Consider the following 12,993-nt stretch of genomic DNA (forward strand, 5'->3'; position numbering starts at 1 on the left):
TACATCTAGAATTTGTGATTAAAAAAAAATTCTGAGGTTACCGCTGTTCTCTGCCATTGAAGCACAGGATGATACAGCTCAGAAGAATTTGAGGCTTAACACAGTTTAACCCTTTCACTTCCCAGAGTGAGAGGTTAAACAATAAGGTCACCTTGCTGGCCAGACTTAGATCCCTGGTTTCTTCACCTGCAGACCCAGAGTGCCTCCCACTTTCTCACAAGTCCCTGGTTCACCAACCATCAAAACATAAATAAATCAGCACCCTAACTATCAATTGTCCTCAATCTTGAAAGCCACATGGAGCACCCTGATGGGAAAATATGCCCTCCTCCAAACCACAGTGACCTGAGTCCTACAGGGAGTATTCCTGACTTGGAAAATAGTCTGAACCCATCTCTGTTCATTACTCTGGGAGAAGCGCTTGGGACTGTATTTGCCTATCTATAAATTAGGGATAATGTCCCTGCCTTCCTGGACCACTGGGCCGATTAATCAGCCAATAAAGCTCCTGCAGTCTGAAAGCCTTGCACCGATGCAGAATATTGCTTATGGTTGGTGGTAACCCTAACATTGATCACCACCTACATTTTGTTCTTAAATCAAAAAGTGACATTTTCGTCATGGGGGAATGTCAGTGCTTTCCTTTAGTAAATATGAGAAGTTATTGTGTGATTGGATGCATTCTCTGTCATTATTATTTTTTAAGCTGCTGTATGTAGAACACCAAGTAATAGAGATTCTCCCGGTTTAGTCAGATACTGTTATTGGTATTCAATAAGCCCTCAGGAAAACTCCATGACAACAGGGCCTGCAACGTCTGAAATATGCTCATTGTTTGAATTAACTTGTTTTGCTGCATTGGGGTCATCCTCCTTTCCTTACTACCTGACGCCATGGCTCATCACAGTGTATAATGTTTCTCTTCAAGAGGTGGATTTAAAGGAGTCTTAGCTGCTAGAAGCTCATGGGGCTTGAGAGGTAACACCTCATCCCTGTCCATGGAATACTCATCACTAATCTCACTTTGTAGATAAAGAAACTGAGGCAACGTGAAGCAGGGAACAGAGAGGTTGGCAGCAGAACTGGGGCTGTAACTGTGCCCCTGACCTCCTATTCTGGAGCATTTGGAAAGGAGGGGTCAAGAGCTCCAAAGCAGAGGAGGGGGTGCAGTAGTAGAATCATGCTGGGTGACATGGGAGAGGGTAGGCATCAACTCCCAGCTGTCTTGAACATGACAGGTTTTGGGGGACTGGGGCGGGACCCTATTCTAAATTCTGTTCTGTTTCTGGTAGGCAAGGAATGCCAACACCAGGGAGCTGACTTCAGACTCCTCACAGCAAAGCAGGCCAGCCAACCTGTTTGGAATGTTAAGAGGCCATGCTGTTTATAGCTGTCCTCCAGAGGGTCTGCTCTGCCTTAGCGAACACAAGCCAGCAGGCTGCCTGAAGCAGGAAGGTGGGCGGGAGCACTGACGTCCCCTCAGCCTTCCGTCTTGGGGTGGCTGTGAACTAATATGTGTGAGGGAACTCTGTGAGCTCCAAAGACTATACAAAACTGGAGGATCCCATCATGACTCCTATCAGTCTTCTTACAGGTGGTGTAGGAATTAAGTCCTGCCTGCCTGCCATCAGGGAGCTGTGTGACCTTGAGAAGGCCATTTAAGATGTCTGGCCACAGTGTTCTCATCTGTAAAATGGAAACTTGGTTGGACCAGATATCTAATGTCCCTTCCCACTCAGACGTCCTTCAGAAATGGCACCCTAAGAGGAATGCAGGGAACAAGTTTTCCTGTTTTAGTAAAAGAAAGTGGCAGACGAGAGACCTAGAAGATGCTGCAGACAGGATTTCTACATGGGATGGTCAGTGGGATGGGCAGCTTCTGGTCCCTCCTAGGGAGTAGAAGTAGAGAGAGGGATGGACTTAGGCACCTGCCCCATCCTTGTATTGAGTAGCCTCGTAAGTGGTTCAAGTTCCCTCATTTTGGTTTTAGGCCCTGTGACATTTAATATCCCTTTAGGACAAAAGGGATGAAAGGGCAGAGAAAGCAAATTAGAAAGTGAGGGGAAGAAGAGGGCGAATTCCAAGGAAATGAAAGGGAAGAGAGAGCAGAGAGTGGAGAGGCAAGAAGGCCTGCTACTGGCAAGGGCTGGTGCAGAGAGGCTGGTCCATGAGGAAGGGGGAAAGAGACTCAGAGGCCAGGCAGGTCAGGCCCTTCAAGTTACGTAGAACAGAGATCCAGAGCGAACCGACCTGCCCAAGGTCCCTGAGCTAGGTGAGCATGAAGGCCGGGCTGGATTCCAGTCTTCAGTCCACTTCAGGCTTGAGCTCTCCCACATCACCTGCAACATGCTGGCACTTTATGGGATTGTCACATGAACCAGAAGAAAGGGAGGTCCAGGAAGGTGATGACACAGGCAGAGGAAAGAGCAGGGGGTGGGGAGAGGACAATGTGCACTTGAATCTCTGCTCTGACTCATGGGTCTTCTCTGGGATGCAGGCTTCAAAATCTGTAAATTTCAGGGGCTGGGTGCCTTGATTTGCAAATACCATCTCTAGATAGGCTTTCCCTCATCAAATCTGGAATGGTGAGGTGTCCTTAAATACAGTGAGGGAGCTTTTGCAGGGACCATCCCTGGTACCCAAGCCCTCCTCCTTCCTAGCAGTGCAGGCACCCCCCCCCCCCGGGAACATTGTCCTGGGAGAGTAATGGTGACTGCAAATCCACTGTGGCCCAACTTACTGAACAGCAAATTTCACGCAGGATGGTATAACTGCTTTTGAACCATCAAAGTGTAAACACACTCAGAAAAGTTGTTTTTAGCAGCTCTAATATGCCCCCAATGGGTCTGATTAACTGGCAGCGTTTGCTAATCAGTGTGGCCAATTTCACAGTTACTAACCCCCAGGAGGGGAGAAGGTATTCTGGGGGAAAAACTGCATTATGGGATGAATATGGTTCACCTGGGTACTTGGGCACTCAGGTGAGTTTTTAACTTTTGCAACAGGAAGTTTTAAGTCAAGAATGTGCTCTATCAATAGCAACAAAGGCGGTGTGGTAGGTGTTGTGTAGTGTAAGGTCTGTGGCGGAGTGTTCAGAGGGCTGGATGCCCTGGACCTGGTCCCCAGGAGGGAGGCTGGGCAGGGTGGGAGAAGGTAGGCTGCTTTGGTCTGGTTCTGACCCCAGCTTTGCCACCAGCTAGCGGTGTCCAGGGTGGTTACTGAACCTCCCTGGAGTCCAAGATCTGCCATCCGTTTTGATACTCTCTGAGGAGATTCCCAAGGCATTTTGCTGTCTCTCTGCAGTGCAGTCTTTTGAATGTTTCCAGCGGAGAGGAAAGAACAGAGTCTATTTAGAAAACAGTCTTACTGGCCTGACATCCAGGACCCACCGCGGTTTGCTCTGTGCCGACCTGCCTCACCTGGTTCTCACTACGTCCTCTTCAGTGGTGGACTGATCCACGCAGAGACGTACGTGCTGGCCAGGGCTGGCCTGCCCTGGTGACCCAAACAAATGAGATTTTTGCCCCCAATGTCCTTTCATCTCCCTCCCTATGTCTTCTACCAAAAACTTCAGGCTCATTTCAAATACTATCTCCTCATAAAGTTTTTCTGGGCTGCCACAGTCACTGGGAAACTCCCCCCCTTCAATCTACTTCACTATCATACATAATGCCTCTCTCCTAGTTTTTGGTCTCATGTTGCTATTTAATTCTTAAATGTTCTTTACAATTTAAAGTGTATCTGTTTTGGAGCGCCTGGGTGGCTCAGTCGGTTAAGCACCCAACTCTTGGTTTTGGCTCAGGTCACAATCTCAGGATTGTGGGATTGAGCTCCGCGCTCACTGCAGAGTCCGCTTCAGATTCTTCCTCCTTCCCTGCCCCTCCCTGCTTGCATGCTCTCTCTTTAAAATCAATAAAAAAATCTTAAAAAATATAAAGTGTATCTGTTTTGTGTTGATAGGGATTTTGTTGTGTACTTTCATTTCACATGCCTCATGTAACACCATGTGATGGGATACAATGTAATGTAACCCCTACCATTTAACTGAGCACTTACTAGAAGCAGGGCACTGTTTAAGTGCTTTGCATGTATCAACTCCTTTAGTTTTTCTAACACCATATGAAATAGGTTCTACTGTTATTTCCATTTTACTGATGAGGAAGCTAAGGCACAGAAAGGCTTAGTAACTTCCTTAAGGTCACAGAGTAAGTCAGTGAAGAAGCCAGGCAGTCTGATTTAAGAGTTCTTGCTCAAAACCACTATGTCTTGTCTCTCCTGGCACCTTCTATTTGGCTGATTGACGTTGATTTGTTTTTAGGAAACAGTTCTAATCTGAGCAGGAAAAAATAGGAAGAAAGTGTTTGACTCTCCACACATGGTCCTTAGTGCTCCTTCTCACTTCTCAATTAGGAAGCAAACCATTGTTTAATACCTGTTTTCTCTTCTGTGTGATTCCAGAAAATACACTTTTAACTGAGAAAGAGCTAATCTTACAAAAATTCATACCATAGGGAAAGCATGTCAAATCAAAAGTCTCTAAAGCACTCAAGTATCTTAACAGATGGGAATAGTATTCTATTTATCTCTGTGTCCCCTTGTTTACCGCTTGCCTCACAGAAAGTGCTCAATAAATGTTCACGGTGAATGGATGCTATTTTCTAAGGCTGGCACTGGTCTGGCATGGAGGTGACTGCTCAATCCCCTTCATTGTCAAACAAAGTTGGCTGCTGAGAGTTTTTGTCAAAGACCTCACAAATCTAAAAAAGCATTTTCTCACCTCCATCTGTCTGCTCCCCTTATTCAATCCACTCCTAAAAGTTCTTCTCCAGGAGGGCATATGCGATTACAGGGAAAGGAAGAAATGACCCTTTGCTTATTGCTCCACAAACAAATGCACTCCTGTTGTATACACTGCAAATATTTAATCACGACCCTCCATGTTATTGTTCACGTTCACTGTGTAACATTTATTCCATATGGCCTATCCTTCGGTACAGTATGCATTCCTCACAGCACTCCCGCTGTGAGGAGTGCCTCACAAGCAGTGGGAACTGAGATCCTTAATTGTGGAAGTCTTGATGAAGCAAAATGGACAAACCTTTCGATTACACAGAACTGCACAGAAAGAGTCAACTAATTTTAACAACCACAGTGAAATCACCTCCGAAAACTTACAGCCTTACTGTGTACAACTCCAGGGCCATAGTCATTCTCCTTTCTTTTCATAATTTTCTAGACCATCCCTCCTTATTTATTCTTTAGGATCTATCCCAAATGCCACCTCCTTCAAGAAGCCTTCCTGGTTCTTTATCCCCACTCCCAAAATTATGGCATCTCCAAAACATCCTTGTCACAGAACTCATCACATTTTTCTTAAGATTTGTTTCTGAGGCGGGGGAGAGCATTCTCCAATTTTTGTTCTATACCATCATTTCTTTGAACATCTTTTCTTCTACATATCAATCTCTTTGAAAACACACTTAGCATCTGACTCCTTTCTGCATCTGCTGTAACAGCTAGAAAATCTTCTATCAAGGGTGCACTCGGTAGGTTTTGTTGAACAAATTAATATATGACTTGTACTCTCACAATCATCTCTCTCACTTCATAATCCGTGATCTTAAGATTTCAGTGATGGAGGACCTGGGTGGCTCAGTTGGTTAAAGCATCTGGCTCTTGATTTCAGCTCAGGTCATGGTCTCAGGGCTGTGAGACTGAGCCTCACGTTGGGCTCCACATTGGGCATGGAGCCCGCTTAAGATTCTCTCTCTCTCTTGGCCTCTTCCCCCTTCCTCTCTTTCTCTCCCTCTTAAAAAAATTTTTTTAATAGCATTTAATACACATATGGACATTTAAAAAATAAGAGCAATTTTTTGGGCTTAGAGTTACATATCCCACAAACCATCCAACTAACCTATTTGTTATAAGGGACAACATGCGTATCACCTCTGTGTAAATCCACATATCACACAACTGTCACGAAGAGCAAAGAGGATAGAAGAAATAAACACCCTCTGGAAATGCTAAAGAGGCGTTTATAACTGGAAGATGGGTCAGCACCAGAATTTGAGTGAGCCGGTTAGTTCTTAGTAACTGCTGTGTGGAGCACTGCCCCTCAGCCATGAGGTGGCTGAGCAGAGACAGCCATTCATTCCACAGAGATTTACCTGGCATTGTAGATGCTGAGGATACAACAGTGAACAAAATGAACACAAACTGTCCTCATGGAGGTTCTATTCTCATGAGACAAGGGGAGTAAGTAAATACGCAAGTACATATACGGTGTGACAGACGGTGACAAGTGAAGTGAGAAAAATAAAGCAGGGAAGGGGCACAGGAAATGTGCAGATGGCTGACAGGGGTTGGGAAAGCAGACGCTCTGGTGAGATGACATTTCTGTGGAGGCCGAAGTTGGTGAGTAAGCAGCCCAGCGAAGAGCTGGGGAAAGGACGTTGTGGACATGAGGAGGAGCAAGCATGAAGGCTCCATGTTGGTCGTGGGTTTGGAATGTTGGAAGCATGGCAAGGAGGTCATGGAGGCTGGCAAGGAGGGACAGACAGAAGGAAAGGGTGGAGGGAGAGGATTTCAGAGGGGAGACGGGTGAGACCATGTAGGGCCCTGGGGGACTCTGGGTCTCATCAGTGAGTGAGGGGAGACTTGGAGGGCTCTGAGCAAAGCCATGACGTGTATTTTATGAAGACTTGTATTTTGAAAGGACCATGTTGGCTACTGTGTTGAGACTAAGCTGTGGCAAAGGGCAAGGGTGGAAACAGAATATGGCTAGGAAGCTACTGTAATAATCTAGGTGAGAGGTGTTGATGGCTGGCACTGGAGGTGGTAAGAAACAAAGTTTCTTGAAGGTATGGCCGATAAGATTTCCTGAAGGACTGCCCACAAAGGGTGAGAGAAAGAAGCAAGTCCAAGATTTTTGGTCTGCATAACTGGAAGGATGAGGTTGACCTTGACCAAGAGAGGAAAGACTTTGGGAAGATTGGAAGTTCTGTATTGGATGTGGTAAGTTTGAGATGCTTAGACATCAAATTAAAGGAACAGAATAGGCTGGTAAGTATACAATTCTGGACTTTAGAAGAGAGGTCTGAGCTGGCGACATACAGTTCGTAGTTATTAGAAGACATGTAGGTGACATTTAAGGCCAGAAGGCTCAGGATATTTAATGTCAGATACTCAGGAACTGAGTATCCCTGAGATGGAGAAGAGGCCTGAGGATTGAGCCTGCAGCTCTCCAGTGCTAAGAGGATGAGAATGTGAGGGGAAATCAGCAAGTGATTCTGATAAGGAAAAGCAAACAAATTAAGAAAGAACGGTGTCCTGGTAGCCAAGTGATGACAGTGGTTCAAAGAGAAGGGATGATCGGCTGCATCCAGTACTGCAGCTAGGTCAAATACAATGGCACCAGGGAACTAACCGCTGGACTCAGTAATGTGGAAATCACTGAGATTGTTGACAAGAGATGTTTTACTGCAGTAATGGCGGGGAAGCCTGACTGGTATGGATTTAAGAGAGAATGAGAAGACTAGAATTGAAGACAACAGATAGAGGCAACTCTTTCGAGGAGTTCTGCTAAAATATGAAAGAAGACACCTAAAAATTCTATGAAATGGAATCTGCCTAGGTTTGTAGTGGTAGGAGATACTGCTGACATCTTCCTGGATGGTATCAACCAAACTAGCATGGAGCACTTGCTCACTGTGGTCTACCTACTTTACTATTTAAAAATCTCATAGACATTTTTCCAGGAGAAATGGTGATGAGCTGGATTAGTCCTTTTTTTAAGCTCCAAAAAGAGCTACTCTGTTGATGACCCATGGAACACAAGACACAGTTGTTAGCCCTATGCATAAGGGTGAATACACCTGCAAGGCTGGCCACAGCTGCAAAACCATCTCAGTGTGATCATCTTCAAGGACAAAGCTATCTTCTTGGAACGCATGGCAGGTAATATTAGGGTCTCATATTTGAGGTACTGTACCATGTCCTCATCTTCTTGATGAGAGAATTCCAAGGCATGTTACCTCTTCCTGACCCCACAATACAGTTCTACCATTAATTAAATGCATGTGGGGCTGTGACACCTTCTTTAGGAAGTTTCTACTGTGGAACCCTAGCGACAGTGTCTAATCTGATTCTCCGTTTTAATGCACTGAAGCATGAGTGACTCCCAACCATATGCATCTCTAATGAAGAATTTCTAGAGTAATTACTGTAACTATTTCTGCTAATAAGAAACTCCTCAATTTCTTTGTGTTAGACTATGCTGTTTGTTCACAATTATTCACCCTTGCTTCTCTATAGGTACTTCTGTGTCCCCTTATCCTTGGGACAAAGATAGCAATGTGACTTGATTTGGCCTCTGGAAAGTGAGGAGCCATGATATAAGCCATTTTGAGCAAAAGCTTAAACTATGCTTGTGTGGTTTAGCTCTTTGCCCTCTTTGTGAGCAACCGCCCTCTGCCACGAGAACAACACGGCCTACCTGCTGGATGTTTCTTCAACCTGGGCTCTGGAATGAGGGAGCCTATAGAAGCTGGTCAAGCTCAGAGTCGGGCTGAGCCCAGAAAAGCGGCAGCTGGCCAACATCATCATGTAACATGACCAGGTATACATGTTTCTGGTTTTAAGTCCTTGAGAATTTGGGACTGTTTGTTCCTACAGCAAAGGCTGACTGATACACTCGTATTCGATCATAAGATTCCTCAGGTGAAAGAACCATATTTGTTCTTTATGGTATGTCCTCATACCCAGAACAATGCTCTGAAAGTGTGGGCTGCTAATAAGCATGTACATAAGAAGATAAGATTTACTATGTCCACTGGAGTTTGGCTGGAAGTTTGGAATAGTTCGTAGTTCTATCACTGACATATTGGCTTCACCATCATATTAAGCTCCTTAAAGTCATGTTTAAAGTTATTCTCACCTTCCTTCTCATTCCTTGATTTTGGTCTATTGAGTTAGGGCTGACTGACCAAGAAAACCCAAAGAATTTAGGCTTCACAAAAGGGAAATTAGATCTTGGCCATTGTACCTTGGACAATGTGAGTTGAACTGTGTAGGTCCACTTACAGAAAGACTTTTTTTGATAAATACAGAACAGTACTGTAAATGTATTTTTTCCCACTGTATGATTTCTTTTTTCTTTTTTTTAAGAATGTATTTATTTATTCGAGAGAAAGCGTGCTCCAGAGAGCACATGAGCAGGGTGGGGAGGGGCAGAGGGAGAGGGAGGAATAGGCTCCCCACTGAGCAAGGAGCCTGACCCGGGGCTCCATCATGGGACCCTGGGATCATGACCTGAGCCGAAGGCAGATGCTTAACCAACTGAGCCACCCAGGCGCTGCCCCCCCACCCCTGCCATATGATTTTCTTTCTTTTTTTTTTTTTAAAGATTTTATTTACTTATTTGAGAGAGGGAGTGAGAGCGAGAGCGAGAGAGAGCATGAGAAGGGGGAGGGACAGGGGGAGAGGAAGAAGCAAGCTGAGCAGGGGGCCCGATGTGGGACTCAGTCTCAGCACCCTGGGATCATGATCTGAGCTGAAGGCAGATGCTTCACCGACTGAGTCACCCAGGCACCCCACTGTATGATTTTCTTAATAACATTTTCTTTTCTCTAGCTTACTTCATTGTAAGAATATAGTATATTATAGCACATACGAAATATGTACTAACTGACCGTGTATGTTATCGGTAAGACTTACAGTCAACAGCGGGTTATAGTAGTGAACTTTTGGAGGAGTCCGAAGTTATACATGAATTTTCAACTGCACGAGGTGGGGGTCAGCACACCTAATCCCCACATTGTTCAAGGGTCAACTGTACTTTTTCCATTCCTAGATGCCCTAAAATGGTTAAGGCCAAGTAGAAAGAATCTGCTCCAAATGTGCTTGTGTGGCTTAGCTCCAGGTTCACTTTTGAGGTTAAGACAGGCCACAAACTTTGCCTAGGGGGCCCCACTGTGAAGAAAACATTCCAACTCTTGCTTTCATTTATCTAGTAAATTCCCCTACCTTGTACAGAGACCATTGTAGGCACAGTGCAGGAACAGAGACAATATAAGGCACTGTTCTGGGCTTCCAGGGGCTTATAACATAATTGAAGAGATGGGATATATGTGTAAAAGTCTAAGACAATCAAGTTATATACCAGTCAAGCCTTTACAAGAAGTTATATTGTATGATAGGAAAGAAAGTTGGTTTGGAAGTCAGGAGACCTGATTCTAGTCCCGCTCTGCTGCTGGTTAATTAGGTTACTTTGGGAAGATCTTTTCACTATTCTGTGCACATACAGAAAGAATCAAACAGGTTAATATAAAGTCCTTCTTGTTTCTATGGTAAAGGCTCGGTGTTCAGAGGACCTCTTTGTTTTCCTGTCCCCTGCTCCCATCTCTAAGCTCATCTGGTTTCAGCCCAGTCATACGGACATTTCTACCTTGAGTTATGGGCCAGATCTGATGGAGTTAACTTGAGAGAGAAAAATCTCAGCACACAAGTCCAGAATTATGCTCAGATCAAGGAGGAGTGGAACGAGGAGCTCTCTGATTTAACCCCCAAGAGCAACTGGGGCTGTGCTTTGTTGGAGGTGACACTGGATGCCCGAGGCTGCTGTGTTCAGTGCCTGGAGGTCATCCGTAGTGGGGCAGGCTTCTGGAGGAAGAGGTGGAAGACGGGCCATCCACGGGAGTAATATCTGGATAGATAATATCTCTCCAATGCCCTTTGGCCTGATTCAGAGAGCCGAACACTCTCCACCCTTGGGCAAAACCAATTCTCACAAAGGCATGCAGCCTGTCCATAAATAGGGCTTCTGAAGCCAGAAATATCCCATTTGACATGAAAGAAGGAGAGGGTTGAGAGAAATGGCAAATAGAACTTTTTGAACATCCACTGATGCTATTCTGATTGTTCTTTGGAAAAATACAGAAAGTAGAGATAATCTCATTGGCTAAAATACCTTGTGCCTGAGCCTTGGGGATTAGCCTTCTCTGCTCACCTGGCCCCTCTGCTGCAAATGTATTTAAATTCCCAGCCCAGGGCCCTGGGGGGATGGCTCAGATGGCCAAGGGATTTCTTTCTCTGGGTAGCCTGTCTTCATTTGGCTGTTTGGCTGCTGTGGATGTTCTCCAGGTGTTCACAGGAGCTGGGACCACGGTGTGTTTTCAAGGATTTGCATCAGAGTTAGGTTCTTTAAAACAAAGGAATTCATTTAAGAAAAAGCACCTCCATTTTTATATGGAATCAGTTTTTTTTTTTTTTTTTTTTTGCGAAGTGCTCCTGGCAACTCAGCACAGGACAACAGAGGAGGGTGACAAGGTACCACTGCGAACCAGAAGAATGGCTTTACTTACTTGGGACTCCAGATACCAGGCGCAAGGGGCGCAGCACGCGGAATGCCCTCAGTGCCTTCACGTCAAATCCAGCTCCTTTCCCTCCCAGAGCATTTGCCCCGTCAGCTTTGGTTGCTTGTTCTAAAATTGCACTAAAAAGCCTAGAAGAGAGGAAGGGGATATGGAGCTGTCAGACCCTGAATTCTCTGAAGGAAGCTTGGCAGAGCAGAATTTGCAGGCATCCCCAGTGCAGGAACCAGAGCCAAGGTGTGTGTGTAGGAGGGACCGTGACCATCATAAGACGGCATTCCCTCTGTGTGTGTATCGCCCTGCCAAGGGCATCACCACTGCCCAGAGAGGTCTGAGAGGCAATGGGCAGGCCCTTTGCAGTCACAAAGCTGTACACGAACACAGCTGGTTTTGTGTAAGCTGGGCAGCCTGGACAGAAGGGTACCATTGCTAAAGTTTGCTATAGTATCTCTGTTCCTTTGCTGGGCCCTCTCTCCATGCCAGGGTTTCCTAGCTCCTGTCCTCACATGGCCGTGAACCACATTCTCTCTCGTCCCCATACACCTCCTGACTCCTAATGATTCCCCTTTGATTTTGTCTGGGCACAAATAGGTGACCCCATGGAAATTGGCTTTGTGCTGCAGATACAAGGATGGGAAAGTGACCACTGGTTCAGAAACATGCAGACTCCTGAGACTTTGAAAACATCTATTTTGGAGAAGTGATGGGGACAAATGCCTAATAGCTATGGGCTCAAGAGAGGATAGAAAGAAGAGTCTGAGATAGCTCTATCTACCAGAAATATGATGCAAACCACAAATATGAGCCATACACGTAATTTAAACTTTCTAGCAGCCACATTAAAAAAGTAAAAACAGGTGAAATGAACTGTGATAATATATTTTATTTAACACAACATAACTCAAATATTATCATTTCAACTGTAATAAATACAAAGAATTTTTCATGAGATGTTTGTCACTCTTTTGTGCTAAATCTTCAAAATCTGCTATATATATTACATGGTCAGTGTGGTTTCAATTCAGATTAGCCACATATCCCATACCAAGTGGCTATGTGGCTGGTGGCTGGTGGTTATGGTATAGACAACCCTTCTGAGGAATTTGGCTGTAAAAATAGTAGAAGAAAAAAGATGGTTGCCAGAAGAGGGTGTGGAATCAAAAGAGTTGTGTTTGTTTTTAAATGGGAGATACAGCAGCATTTTTATATGTAACGGGAGTTGTGTAACAGAGATAGACAATCTGATCATGCAGAAGTGAGAGAAAAATTACTGGGAGGATTACTATCCTGCAGGAGACGGAAGGGGTCTCCTGCACCCTGAGGGGTACTGACCTAGATAGGGCAAGGGATGGTTTATCATGGTTCAAGAGGGAAGGCATATCATAGGGGTACAGATGTTCTCCTTGATTACATCTGTTTTCTCAGGGAAACACGAAGCGAGGTTATTGGCTGAAAATGTGAAAGGGGAGAGGTATTGGAAGTTTAAAGGGGAAGGCAAAGGTATAAAAGACTCACCAAAGAAAGTGAAGGAGTGAATGGAGTAGGCACACAGAGTAGGATTGCCAGGTATCATCAAGGACCTAGTTGAAGTTGGTGGTCACAGGTGTAAAAGTGAACCCCATCA

At 45.0% G+C, this 12,993-nt stretch overlaps 1 protein-coding gene across 3 annotated transcripts in view; it reads right to left on the reverse strand.

Moving 5' to 3' along the window:
* CACNA1C (calcium voltage-gated channel subunit alpha1 C) overlaps positions 1-12,993 on the reverse strand; it is a 646,718-nt gene that overhangs the window by 245,400 nt on the left and 388,325 nt on the right. For all 3 annotated transcript variants that reach the window (XM_057319003.1, XM_057319002.1, XM_057319004.1), the window contains exon 5: positions 11,361-11,500. In XM_057319003.1, coding sequence (XP_057174986.1) covers positions 11,361-11,500 — 140 coding nt within the window. The remainder of the gene's footprint in view (positions 1-11,360; positions 11,501-12,993) is intronic.

Source organism: Ursus arctos, unplaced genomic scaffold (genome assembly GCF_023065955.2).
Source record: "Ursus arctos isolate Adak ecotype North America unplaced genomic scaffold, UrsArc2.0 scaffold_26, whole genome shotgun sequence".
In the NCBI taxonomy this organism is placed as follows: domain Eukaryota; kingdom Metazoa; phylum Chordata; class Mammalia; order Carnivora; family Ursidae; genus Ursus; species Ursus arctos.